We start from the raw sequence: 15,883 nt of genomic DNA on the forward strand, positions 1-15,883 counted from the left end.
AAAAAAAAATCACAATAATATTGATTAAATTAAATCTCATTGTAGACAAAAGTACAGCGTGTAATAACACCAATAATTGAAAAATACAATATAATAGATATAATATATATATAACATAAATGGCATAAACATATTATATGCGTGTGGAATTTTATAAAATAATAATATAGTAGAATAATACATTCCAATAAGCCCAAGGAGGTAATAATAAAATCCCAGCGCAAAAAATCGAAATTCTTATTTATTGCGACGACGATGAGTTGGGGAAAAAGGCAATAAGGAGGATATAGACAGATCCCCGTTGAATACAGGGTTGTAACCAGAGAAAAGGGAGACAAGACGGATCATCTTGGCCGACACAGAGAAAAGAGAAGTAAGAAAGTGTGTGGAGGAGAGAAGAGGAGTATGATAGGGTGAAGTAGCGTAATGGTGGCTGGTGGTGGACCCGGGGGGTAGTTCATTAAAAAGGTGTTTGGAAGACTATTAGGGCTCCTATATTACTCCGCCGGGAGTCGTTGTGTGCAATGCTTCTACTATGTTCTATATATACGTATATATACACCTCATGACTAGCGAAATGTTACCACTACCATTGTGGAGTTTCTGTCAAGACAAACTTTCTCATATAGTACTAAGATCAGTAAATCCCTCTAAAATTACCTTTCCTTTACTATCAATTACATACGAATTACAACTTACGACCTTAAAAAAATAAATATATATATATCTACTATACTTTGAAACATTTATTAAATTTAATATGGAATTATATATTTTAACAACTTACTACGTGATATATATTAAAATAATAACTTAAAAAATCATTGTAACTTAAAAACATTAATTTTCATAGTATTCAGCTTTCACTGTAACATTGTTAATTTTTTCTTTTGTTTATGTAATTCTAATACATAACACAAATTTAAATTCTATCTTATTTGTTGTTTAGAGTTTAAATTTTACAATCCGTTTAAAACATATGTACCTATATACACTTGAGACAGTTTCGATTTATTTTATAAAATAGTCATAGTTTTAATAAAAATACAATTTCTTCGAACATGACCTAAAGGGTCGATGCGAACATCCCTTCTAAAATAACATAGCCCCTGTTACGGGTTTAAGTAGCCTCTTATATCCGATTCGAAATTGTTTCCTTTTTGCTCCCTGTTTCATGCCAAATCTCCGGGTTTTCTTGATGGTATTATTTGTTTGCAGCAAATCCTACAAATAATGATTTATTTCTAACGTTTGTAATAGCCCTCCGACAAACGTATTAGGGGATATAGGGACAAAAGTTCTATTGACATTACCAAACGCATAATTGGCAACACATATACGTTTATACATATATTTAATGTGTAATATATATATATATATATATATATAAAGTATACGATAGTAAATTACCGTTTAACTGCATATTTTAAACAATCAAAAAAAAAAAAAAACAAGCGTTTTATAATAATAGCATATTACAAATCGTAATAATCAGCTGAGTTTGATTATACCATCGATTAAAATGTTAATTTTTTTTGTACGTTCTTTAATTTGAAAAAGTACAAAATACTAAACGTATTATAAGTGCGCATGATATATATAAAGTATTATTTATGCTAATGGGAAACCTATAAAAGCGGAAACATTAATTAGTGATATCCGTCGGGAAAAGCGAAATTCAATTGCATTTCCTTAGATCGGCTGACGGAAGGAATACACTCGTGATTATGTCTTGGAAATGCGGTCATTTTCTCTTTAAGGGATGGGGTGGGAAGCTAATGCTGCCGTTGCCGTCGCCGGGTAATTACCGTTAAAAACAATTAGCCAATGAGAGGTCCTTCTAAACGAGTTTTATGTATATCTCGTACACGCGCAACAGATTCCCTTACACAGGACGTAATACTAAACAATTGTCGGTTATTTTGCCCCAGGGAAACAACTACTACACTCCCTTTAACTTTTCAGTTTAGACGTTCCGTATTTTTATCTCAAACAAAATAGCAAACTTAAAATATTAAAAAAAAAGAAAAAACGTTGAAATTGAAAAAACTTCGACAAAAATACTTGTAGATATATAGTTACTCTTATTATTCTACCCTGATAGAAAAATTATCATTATTTCAAAATTATGCTGTACACAAGATTACATTACACCTACTTCTATAGGTATAATGATAAATTAAAAATAATATAAATATATTTAATATATTATATATAACATATATATTTGTTTATTCAATGAAGAGTTTAAGATTTTATGAAAAAGGTTAATGCTGCAACAGACGAGAATTTTTTCATATAACATTCGTGTGAGTAACTGTTTCATTTTTGATAATGTTCCAAAATTGCCGATGCATATTTAATTGGAATTTTCGTATGTATATGTATACTATAGTCGTGCTCGTTTTTTTTTTTTATAGGCCGATTTCGCACACACGCACTATTATAATGTGAAAAAAGAGAGAACAAAAGAAAGAGGAAGCATCCATAAAGAAACAAATTTGTCCTCCGTCGTAACTCTACTGTGTATGAATATTTTCCGGGTCATTCAACATTTTCTCCATTCTAGCGCGTATATACTCGCTCGCTGCCGATTTACCGAAGGAGACACCCTCCCATATGAATACTTGAAAAAAAAAGTAGCAGCATCAACCCCCAGGATTCATTTTTCGTTTATTTCGAACAAGTAACGGCGCGCATCGCAATAGCAAATTCTCGTTACGCTTCTTCCGTCGTCTTATCACATAAGTTCTCATCTTTCTCAGGTGATTTTCAACCTCATTTCACTTCGCGCCTCATCCCCTACGGCACGTAATTCCCATTCCGCCTATTACTTTTAAACTTTTATTATCAAATGTTCGTCGTCTCCTTTTCTCTGATATAAACTTTCTCACGTTTTAAATTTACCGGTTGTTCTTCCACAACGGCCCCTATGCAATTGTCGTCACAAACTTCCTACCTCACTTCACCTGTTGAGTACACACAGTTATTCTTATTTTGTTATTTTCATTTTTCTCAGCTTTAGATTTTCTGTAAATATAGTACACTCCCTTTCTACTGTCGTTTTCGAGATAACTCTGTTTTTATTTCGTTTCTTATTAATATTTAATGAGAATTCGTTTTATTCCTATTATTTTTATTTATTACTCACGCGCGCATAAATATATATATATATATATATCTTCACTTTTTTTTCGTTTTTTTTTTAAGTCGTCTTTTCGTTTTCTTATATTATAATAATATCTGTTTTCATCTACCCTCTCCAGCAGAAAGGAAGGGGGACATTGAATGAGAAAAACTTTTTCGCTTGCTTTTGCCAAGCGTCGCGCGGAATTGCGTTTTGTAATTTATGACTTAATGTGTTGCCTTCAAAAAACCCACTCTCTAAACTCGATCTCTCCGTGCCGCTATCTTTTATTTATTTTTCCAATCCAACTCCCCAAACCTCCACTACTACTATACTACTACTACTACGTTGTAGCGCATCCCGATTCCTGAAACGTAATTAAGAGCAAGTCGTTTAAGTTCTGCGTATCGCGGAAAAAATCTTAAAGTTCGCAAAATACAATGCATTATTATTATTCTCTAAGTCCACTCTCCAGAATAGAACCGTTATCTCTCTTGATTCCAAAATTTAAATTTCTTATTCAGTGTTTCCTGATACAGATATATATATAAATATTATTTATTACTCGTACATAGATATGTATATACAATGTTTCATTTTACTTGACGAATAATTAAATTGCCTATTATAGTCATGCTATCTAGTGCTTCTGTCAAGACCATCATACTCAACACAACTTATCATATTAAAACCAATGATATGCAATATATACTCATATTATGTATATTACAATGAATTTGAAATTGTATGTTCTTTCTCAAAGGTATTAAGTGCATATTAATTGAAACAACGTTTAATAAAATCATCGTAAGACGATAGTGATGTCTACGTTATTCTATATACTCGCAATAACAATAATAATATCAAAAATAAAAGGGGAAACGAGCACAAAAAGTGTCTACCTATATAATATATTACAACGTATATAATACGGGTCTGCATCTGTCTTCGTGTTGATGACCTGGCATTTTAAAAACCGATAGATCGACCTACAGCAGCAGTAAGTTAGGGTATATCTCTCTCTTTCTCTCTCTCTCTCTCTCTCTCTCTCTCTCTCTCTCTCTCTGTATATATATATATATATATACATACATGTACACGCGAAGAGCCAGTTCATTTTTAGCAGTTTCTAGAAGTATACACTACTGCAGCGGTAACGGTGGCGCGGGCGGCGTTATCGTCCGTGTCCCCTCGTTAGCCTTCGGGGAATTGCCAGGGTGGTTTTTATCACTTTCTGTAAAAAATGGATTGTCATCATCATTTACGCGGGCATGAGCGCGTGTGCGGCAGCGGACAGGGTAGGTGTAGTACGCGCACCGTAAGGCCCACGGGACGGAAGAATTCCAGTCCTGAAATTATACGCGTGCTACACTATACTTTTTTTTCTCTTCCACCACACTACCGCCACTTACGCCTGTACCTCCAACGGCCCTGGGTTCTGACAGTGTTATTTTTCCTTCGATTCACACGCCGCCGTTCCTATGTACGCCGTACAATATAACGTGGTTGTCGCGTAATAACTAAAAGTTGTCGTTATATTTTTTATATATATGTTTCCTGTACACATATACACACATACATCATATATATATATTTATAGAAAAGAAACCGTTGTACATTTTCCCATGAGGATCTGTGAATAAAAATGTATATATAAATTTTGTATGTGTATGTGTGTCTGTGTGTGTGTGGGTACATTTTTTTTCCTCAGCCCCGAGGTCGGCCAAGCGTAAAGAAAAGCTTACCGCCGTCATTAACGTTTTGCGGCGCCCTCTCTGTTTGGGGCCATAGTAAATCATTTAATCTCCGGTCGACGGGACCCAATGCAAACGGGACGTGAAAATTTTTTCGATAGGGTGTTTCGACCTGCTGTGAGCACCACGCGCGTAATATAATATCAAACCAAGTAAAAAATTTCGTTACTAACACCCCACGCATGTTGGCAAATAATAATAATAATGGCAACAGAAAAAATACACACTTCCTTTCATTATTAAAGTGTTTTATATCATAATATCACATACTAAAGCGAACACGGCGTGTCTAAAAATAAGTATACTAATTTTCCTCAAAGGTGGGTAAAAAATAACTATAGAGTTAGTTAAGTTAAGAACGTTAATCTTTAAGTTATTAGAGAACAAACAATATATACCTATTTAACTTTAAAAGTTTAAATTTATAATGAAGAAAAGTATCAACTTAATTGAAAATAATTCATTTTTTTTTTAAATAATTAGTAAATATTTTGTTTAAAATGCATATTATACTATTTCTTCTTATTGCAGCATACTTTATAGTTTTAAAAGGTTAGGTATACTTACATATTTGTTTCAACTAAATTATTAAATTATTATTATTATTTGCATATATTTTGTATTTTATAACATTCCTTTATATTCAGTGATTAAATAAAAAAATAATTAGGTTTAACTATATAATTATTATAATAATGTTCTAAGTAATTTAAGTTGTTACAATTAACTTTTGTATTACTAAACTTAAGGCCAAGTATTATTTTTTAACGATGAAATCTATGAGCGTAAGTCATATTAGGCTTACATCAGGCGATTGTGATATACATCATATATATACTATATAGATACAACACAGGTAATTATGTAGAAAAAAATTATGCACGTACATCAATAAATATTTCCGACTTCCAAAAATTTTGGGTAAGTGCCTGCCATAGGCACGGAAACGACAAGACAATCTTTTGAATTTAGTGTAAAACTGTCAAATATTTTACGTAAAATTCCACATAAAAAATAGGATTTGGGCGGCGGCGACTATTTCTTATACACTATACTGTATACTGTATTATAGTGTATAGTGTATATACATGCACACGTACCGCATATCGTCGCACTGCAGGACTGTGTCGGCGACCGTTTTATTGGCCTTTGCTGGATTTTTATGTCCTACTGTAACGGTTCGGGTCTCTCGGATTTTCACGGTGTTCCCTTTGAACACGCTCGCGTTTTATTGCGCACCATCAAATCTCAATCAAGAGTCAATTTGCCGGATCGGCTGTTTGAGACATTTAGCTCACGTTAGGTACCTTAAGCGTTGATTTATAACCGGGTGGTGAAAACATTACTTAAGTTCAAGTGCCCACTGCAGCAACGTTCGCCAAAGCCATTCATATGACAATGAATCCGTAAAACGAACTTAATACATTTTGTAATCGCCATCATTTCAGTCTCACTATAATTATAAAGTATAACGAATACCTACGATTGTCATACGCGGAATGATTGTAAAAAATAAATATAAAAAAGTTGTAATATATCTAAAATCTATTATACTCTGATAATGTATATATTATTATCAGTTTTAGTTTAAGTCGATTTTGTAATACGAATAATCGTTTAAATTATTTAACCGGTCGGTCGAATATCGAAATGATGGTGCGACGGTATATCATTTATAATAACGTACACTAAAAATATATACATAGTATAGATATATAAATGTTACGAGATAGCGAGTGAGCGATTAGAGTGTACCGCATTCACCGTTCTGTATACAATATATATTTTAAAAGCGTTCGTTTCGAGTGAGAATGTAAAAATTCGTCGCACTCGACATTCCCAAATATATTACATATGCGTAGAATACGACGTGTATATATAATATACATATATTTATATATGTATGTATGTGCATGCGTGTATGTGTATCTGTGTGTGTATAAGTAGATGCACACGAAATGTAACTGTAACGCGAGGTGGAGAAAACCGAACGCGAAGAAAAGCGCACGCACCACCGAAACAACATGGCGCCGTCTACCCCCTGCATGCCCGGCAGCCAGCGTGCGCATAAAAGCCTCGGTAGTCGCTCTCTCGCCGTTCCCTTCGACTTCTCTCACTCACTCACTCTTTCCATCCGTTCCAGTGGAATTTCACGTCGGGGGTCGTCCCAACACTCTGATGAATGTTTGTAATTATAACAGTCAGACCCGTTCTAATTTCGCCGAATACACACTCTCGCGTATATATACTTTGTACACCCACTTGCCTGCATCCTATACACTATAGTGCTGCCCGCCCTCTCCAAAACACTATAACCCACCCGACAGCAGTCTTCCCGCCACCAGTATTTATATGTATACAGTGTATACGTACACGGCGCGGCGTATATTACACGGGGACCCGTTCCCGGGGTTACTGGATATAATCCCGAAAGTTCCAGAATCCAAACTTCGGAAACTACATCATCCTTGAGTTGCCGTGACGAAACTCCAAGCCAAGGGATTAAAATTATTTCTCCGGACATTCGCAGAAACAATGTAAAATGCATACCGGAATTATAATTGATAGTAAATAATAAATAATTTTATTTCCTTACATTCTTATAATATCGGAGTTCACGGCGCGTCAATAATAAACGAAGAAAAAATTAGTTATAATTGGTTTTTGTGAAAACTATATTGTTCCGATATACAATATTGATAGAGTTAATTAATTTTTCGTGTTTGTAATCGAAGCTATTACAATATTAATATATACAAATATGTATATTAAATTAAATTATACGGATTATTATTTCTATATAAGAATTATGCCGTTAGATTAATGGTTTTCAATGTAACACATCCTCGTAGCTCGCACTTACTTCAGTGAAAGCCCATCACAATAAAGAGAGTTGCAATCATTAAATGCACTCTTACACGCCGTGGCGGTACACAGGTACACATTTTCATAATAATAATGTATGCATTTTACAGTGGTTATTAAACTTCTTTCTGTACGTAGATTGTATTATTATAATGTAACCAGTGCAGGGTAAAACGTCTGCGTTTCTTTTGTTATCATGTCGAATATAATATACGTGAAAGGTATGCGTCAGAAATGACTAAACTCTATACACGTTAATATACATTTTGATACTCTAAGACATACCTATAGATACTATACATAGTACGGACAAGGGAATTGGAATAGAAGAGCAGTTGTTCTTTTTTTTCATAAGTGAATGATGATTCAGCGTTTTGTTAATACATACTCAGATTAGATGGTCTTTCATAATTACAGGTTGATGGTGGATTGGCGTTTTAAAACCATTAAGGACACATACACATACACATAAACGCGCACGCGAGAACATCAGGCTTATCTGTGTGTAACGTAATATAATATAATATATAATACACACACGTGTGTGTGCGTAAAATAGACAATGATGAGACGACGTCGAAATCAAGTTATAAAAACAAAACACAAATTGTATCGTAATGGTTTTTGAAGTATGCCATATTAATATATATTAACGATGATCCTTAAGATAATGTCGACTTACCAATTGTTGACTTGAAGTATAGTCAGACCGGTGTCTTGAGCAAGTTGTTTTTTCTGATCTTCCGATGGGTAAGGATGCTGAAAAAAAAATATTAAGTTATTCGATAACGGTATATATAAAATGAAATCCTTTTTATAGAAACATCTGACATATACCCATACATAGAAAACATTTAAACGTTGTACCTACGTCTACATTATATCCGTGTACAGTTAGCCTAAACTGTTAAAAATCGGTTTGTGTTTGCGTGCGATTTCTTTAAAAACGATATAGTTAATATTATTATACTTGTGGAGTTCAATGGTAATTATTTAATGATACGTCGTCAAACCATTTTTTTTTTATACATAAAATATAGTATAATAGTATTATAACTGTGTTTAAATAAGCTCAGACACGATGACGTTTCGAACCAAATTATATATATAAAGAAAAAAACGGTTTGCAATTGGATCCGGAGGCGTTCTAAGCCGCCCACTTTTGACAAGTGACTTCGAGGTAGAGGATATGTTATTTGTTGTATAATGATGCGTTGTCGAGGTCGCGTGCTCTATACGACATCTCCATTATTCTTGAAAACATCACGTACAATAATAGGAAGGGAAAAATCAGTAATATCAACGCCTCTTTGTAAAATGTATAGCGTTGCCATTTCCGTTGCATCGTCATATCGATGTTCGCGAGAATTATTCTCGACTTTGTAGGCGTATCCCATGGTATACAGCACCATTAACGCCCAAACGGCACGTGACATCCAATATATCAAACGTAACGCGTGTACAGTTATGAGCGAATTATTTTTAGAACAAAAATGTATAACGATAGCGCATGCAGTCGATTCCGTTGAGACAATTATTAATATTTTATTATAGTTATTATTATTATGGCTACACTACAACAGTGGGTGATGTTGGTGCAAGCACATTTTTATTTACAAATTGATATTGAATAACTGAACGAAACTCGTGCGATGTTATTATATTTTATGTATCATAAAAGGCGTACGTTCATACATATGTATATTATAAGGTAGGTATCCCGCAATAAAATCACGATATGATATTATGCCGGGAAGAAATTTTCTATCATTTTCATAAGGTGATGTATACCCCCTTTTTGTCGGTAGACGAGACCAATAACGATTGAGGAAGAGGTTTTTTATCCCCGTAGCTCGTTGGAAAAGCAATAAAAGCATTAAAGCATTGCCTATACAGACCGATGGGAATATTGGTTCCCCTCTTTTCACATATTTCCCTATTGGTAAGAAAATATATATACATGCGTATAAAAATAGATGGAAGAATGTGCACGAATATTTTACAGCACGACAGCTCTATATATAATAGTGTAACTCAAAAACCCGAATCTGTGATTCAAATATCCGATCGGTAATAACATACAAGGTACCTAAACTTCCTACACAACATACTAGTAATAATATACGGATTTGGAGTTACTCGAAACATATAGTTATTTTACACTGACACTTGATAGATGTTAATAAATTAGTTCAGTGAAACGTTAAAATAATGATTTATTACTACAAAAATACGATTTTATATGTTTTAATATTTATTTTATCATAATATTGGTAATTATATTAATGCAATATAACGATATGATATTTAGATTTAAAAAACTTAAATATTAAGATAACATTTATGCAATAAAACTATCACGAATTCAACCATATAGTTAAATATGTTTGCAATTGATTGGATTTTGATATGTAATTATTAATTAAAATCTTATGTTATATATGGGTGAATAACTAACGAAACATCAATAATGTTTGAATACGAACTTAACCTGCACCGAATTGTTTAAACACTGATACGACAAGCGTGCATCTAAATTTAATTCCGAGGGTCATTTACCAAAATAAAAACGGAAGGGGAGAAGAGTGTGCATTTGAAACCGCTGATAAAGCACGAAGATTAAACTTCGAAAAATAGGTCTGTGAGCACGTAGTTCCATTTTTGAACTGAATCCCAAATATCCACGACGGTCGCTGAATGTTTAATGGAGCCCGATTGAAGCCTCTAGGGGCCCCCGGGGGTGTGTATCCCCCCGCCGTTTTAGGACCCATTACGAATGCCAGTTGCATGATCCTTTAAACCAAAGTGAGATAGAAAAAGAGAAACAGAGAAAGTGAGAGAGACGACACGACGGCGAAAGCACTGAGATAAACATTTTCCATCGTATACCCGCGGGAACCCATCGCTGGCAAAGTTGAAAAGAACAGGTTGATTGCGCGCATAAAACCACCGTACTCAAATGTGATTGAATAATCGGAATTATTATAGTTATAATTATTATGATAGTAATAATAATATCATTTAATTAATTAAAACTTATATCTTTGAAATTATATACTAGAGTCGGTATATAATTGTGAAGACATATATAATATATATCGTATATCAATGCCATTTAAAGAAACATACGAGAAAACAAATGTATTATATCTTTTAGAAATTTAAACGATGAAAAGAGCAAAAATATTTTATAGTGGTATAGAAGCCGTTTCCTTTAACAACTATAACACACGAGGATTTCCTGAGAAGTATAAACCACAGCGCACGTTGTAGATGGGCTATTTCGTTCTTCGTTCAGCCAATATAACAAACAACGGCAAGGGGTCGGCGGAAAAGAAAAGGGTCTTCGGGGAGTCGTGGTGACTATTTCCTTTCCGGATAAGCGACACAGAAATGGAAAAAGGTTTTTTTTACTACAATGTAATAGTATAGCGATGTTGCTGCTAGGAGGCAGTTTAGAGGGACGACTCTTAGCGGCCGCATTGATGCGTCGTTGAGTCATTCACATATTCATAGAATCGCCCTCGCCGAGGCAGTTTTCCTAAGCAATTTCCGCACCCCTCTCTGGATTGCTATCTCCTACATATACGCATATTATGCGCACCTCATCACCATTTCACATGTTATAATAATAATTCCGGAGTTTACGCGCAAATCGGACGAAACCCGTTTTCGCGTGCTTTACATGCGTGCCTTTTATTACTATACTCTATCGGGTTTAATCTAAATGAATGTACATAGAATTTTTACACAGCAATACAGCACACGAGAGGAAAAAAGATTTGTATAATAATAACGTTATTATCATTATTATAGACGTGTACGGATTTCCTTTAGGTATAAAAATATATAAAACATGATTCGATTATATTATGTTACGACGGCAGCAACGCACTATCAATTTAGAAGGTAAACAATGATTATTCACCCATTACTTTTTATTTATCTGGTAAATTTATTGTCGTTACGACCGTGTAACAGGAACTCACCGATCAAAACACGGGTTATTACATCAAGGTAAAAGCTGGGATCGTAAAAATCCCATCAAGATGCAATACAGGCTATACGGAAAAATCCATCCAAGGCGGATGTATACGCCATAAAATTCAACCCCTGTTTTAACATCAAATCCACGACTACTATAAAGACAACGATTAGGGTATTGTTATTATATGTAGAAACTTTTTTGATTTTACTTTTCACATATTGTAGATTTTCAATAGTATAGACGGTTATAGGTTATTACGCGTACACAAATACACAATTATCAAATTATAATAAATAAGTCATAATTAAAAATGTATAGGTAATAACTAATAACTAGTATACTATATATATATATAAATTATAATATACGATTCTCAATGAAACTGAAATTATCGTCGTATATTATAGTGGAAAATAAATTAATATTACAAACATGCCGTTCGTAATAAAATTCAATAGACGTGTTTTCATTGCATACAACAATCGACAAAATATAGGTGGCAGGTACCTATATTTATATAAATGAAACGTGTGAGAACAGGTACTGTAATTCTGGTGTCCTAACGCGTGAACGCGATAAAGAGAAAAACCCTCGGTACTTTGTTTTTTCCCTTCTCTGTCCAGTTAAATTTACGACGCTATAAAACTAATATTGCATCTGGTCGTAAATCTTGACGGGGTTAGCAAGCTTTCCCGTTATATGCACTTCAATGTGATAGACTCGGCATAAACACGCACTGGTTATGTAAGTATATAATGATACGTCTTTAAATAAACAGAAATTAGATGGCAAATCAAACGTTAACTCCCATTTATAGGCATACCTATAATAATATAGAACATATTTATATATAATGACGTAGGCAGGTATATATTTTTATTATTATAATATTTAGTCTTATCATATGAACAGTATGCTTATTAAAATGCAATCAAATTCAAAACGAAATCGTTCATAAATATTTATGGTTTTAAACGTTGGAATATTGTAACAGAGACTTGTAACCTGTACCACCTATATATATATTAATTATATAAATGACACATATATTATATTTGAACACTTGTGATAGAAATATGATATATTTCATAAAGCTTCAAAAATTAAACAATGAAATAAGGAACATTTTTTTTGTAATCAAGTATTAAAATATTTTTAGAATGTTAAATTTACTTTTGTAAGAACATTGTCATTAATCGTATTAAATTCTTTTCTAACGATCATGATAGCAGCAATCGAGTTATTAAAAAATAATTATGTACGAAATATAAACTCGATGTTCTCAAATTGAAATAAAATCAAGAAAGACTCATCGCATAAAATAAGGAAAAACACTTAAATGTGTACGTACTATAGTGTGTTTTATAAGATGTATTTCGATATTATTTCCGGAGAAAATAAAAATTAAGGAGTTTTATTTTTAACACTCTGTCATTAGTCTATTCACCCAACCTGATAAATATTTTGCATTGAAGTTTAAGAATTATATTTTTATAGGTGTATATACAAATGTAATTGTATAAAAGAAAACGAGGTGGTTAATTTATTGATTTAAGAGATACCAAAGTAAGTAATTTCAAGAAAGGTCATTGCATTCTTAAACATACACGTTATAACGAGTAATCACAATAAAATGCGGTTACCGCGCCATTGTTAAAAACAATCCCAACGGAAAACGTCCTACAATAGCCAATTAGAATAGCGTCAACAGCAAACTGGAAACAAAGCTTAAACAATGGTCATCTTTGATTTTATTTCTGGTAGAAAATCAGCGCATACCTGAATAATATGCAATGTAATAAAAATTTATCGATAAAGAATAGTTTTACACATTGAATAAAAAACCTTATTATACTATTAACCAATCCGATGATGTCACAGTCTGTACATAATGAATTATGCATTGTAAAAATCCTAAACAAATTACCATGATATACAAAAATGAATAATAATGAAATGGATACAATTACTTATGAGTTATGATGAACTTCGGTGATAAATCTGAATTTCGTAATACTATAGGTACCTTCACGAGACAACTAATAATAATATCGTTAATTAATAAACTATTTTTTTTAGACGTTTTTATTTCACTATCAATTTTGTTCAAAAAATATTCACAGTTTTTATATTGATATTTTGTTTTTAATGGTATATTTATTTTCATAATATATATACATGACATAATAGGTAAATAGTGCACCTATACTTAGTACATAATTAAAATTCGAAACAAAATCAACAACAGACAATTTTATTTTAAATTTCACGAATGAATGAATAAAAAATAAAACTGTATTGCTGCAAAGTACTGGAAATAAATTATTACTATACAAATAAAACGATTTTAGCTAGAACGCAAAATACTGAAGCGGTCGAACGACGCCGTCGCTATAACCGTAGTTAAAACAGTTTTCGAGTAACGCGCGGTGAATCGGAAGGGAACATAACGGAGCAAAGGGAACGTTGCTAAAGAAAGAAACAGAGTATATTGAAAATTGGAATGAGTATACGGAGAGTATAGGCGTTAGCCGTTAAATTTGTCCGGCAAAAAGGGGATTGAAAGGTTCGATAGGAATTTCAATTCAACCCGAGTGCATTGGACGCCGACAATTCGTCGGGGGCAGCAGCGAAAATGGTTCAGAAAAAGAATAAAAAAAAAAAAAGCTCTGGAAAAAAAGGAAAACTTTAAGACCAGGAGTGGAGAAACTGTGAGCCATTAATCTTGGCAGCCAACAACTGATGTAAACCCATAAATTACTTTCCTCTTTCCCCTTTCACTCTATCACTACCCTGCTCTTTTTAAAGTTACCCCCTCTCTTTATCTCCACCCTCAATAGCAAGATTGAATGTGCGTGGATAAAAGCGTATATATATATATAGCAAAGATATATATATATTTATCCAAATATATACGGATATATATGTATTTACATTATACACAGAATATAAATATATACACATTCAGAGCATATTTAAATGTGAATTTTGTTCGCTTAACGAAACTAATATACATCCCAAGTGGGTATTCAAAACGGTTGTTCGAAAAATAAATTGATAAATTAAAAATATAATTCAATTACGCGTAGAGAAGGTTCGAATTTAGTGGAAAATAATCAAAACCTAAATTGAAATATTGACTGATTCCATTACAATAAGCAAAATATAATTTTCTATCATAATATACTATGTGCACAACAAATATACAACAAAATACTAGATTATGAATAAGATTGTGAATATTCCACAATAGAATATTATATCGTAAAAAAATAATATAATGCAGAAAATTGTAAGTTTTTAACCATAAAAAGTACTTTGTGAATGTGTATCATATAGACATATACACTTGTCCGTATATGCACGTATACGGACGCATTAGTATGCGCAAACACGCTTTTAACCAATTAGCAATGATGTCGGAAATTATCTGTTTTTGATCACAACTCCAACGCTAGTCACACGTATTACATCGACAAACCGTAATTTATCATTAGATCAAATTTGCATAACACGGCTAGTTAGTTATAAAATTAAGCGTTGGAACCAACATCGATGTAACCCGTAATATTTTATGACACATAAAAAAACTGAATTACCAATCACCACACATATATTATATACACTACACACACGTAATGAATTTATATGAAATACATTATGGATGTGCCTGACGATGATAATAATAAATTATTGTTATTATTTATTATTACTATTATGGTATCGTTAATATTATTTTATCATCGTCAACATAATTATGTATGGTAAATATTAAACGCATGTATAATACATTTATTTTTTATTATTGTTTGAAAGAAGAAATCAATAGAAAGCAGTAAGTACAAATTTTATTAAATTAGTCATCATTATAAACGAATTATGATTATTTTATCTGTTTATTTATTTTATGTTGTTTGATAAATCTTCGCTCATAAAAGATAATAAGTCCCCTAGCAGGACACGCTTGTAAAATAGTAGGTGTATAAATGGGATATGCAAATAAAATAACAAATTTCACGAAAAGTGGTTAAAAAACCAATTGAAAATAAAATATAAACGGAGAAACTAAACTAAATATGTTTGGAGAATATTATACACAAAAAAAAAATATATTTCAATAAAAAATTAATGTTAATGCGAATGCGTAAT

At 32.6% G+C, this 15,883-nt stretch overlaps 1 protein-coding gene across 2 annotated transcripts in view; it reads right to left on the reverse strand.

The window, feature by feature from the left end:
- The window catches only part of LOC113555546 (homeobox protein homothorax), a 96,513-nt gene that overhangs the window by 16,971 nt on the left and 63,659 nt on the right, over nucleotides 1–15,883 (reverse strand). For both annotated transcript variants that reach the window (XM_026959960.1, XM_026959959.1), the window contains exon 11: nucleotides 8,429–8,505. In XM_026959960.1, the coding sequence (XP_026815761.1) occupies nucleotides 8,429–8,505 (77 nt within the window). The remainder of the gene's footprint in view (nucleotides 1–8,428; nucleotides 8,506–15,883) is intronic.

The sequence above is a fragment of the Rhopalosiphum maidis genome, chromosome 3 (assembly GCF_003676215.2).
Source record: "Rhopalosiphum maidis isolate BTI-1 chromosome 3, ASM367621v3, whole genome shotgun sequence".
NCBI classification, from domain to species: Eukaryota; Metazoa; Arthropoda; class Insecta; order Hemiptera; family Aphididae; genus Rhopalosiphum; species Rhopalosiphum maidis.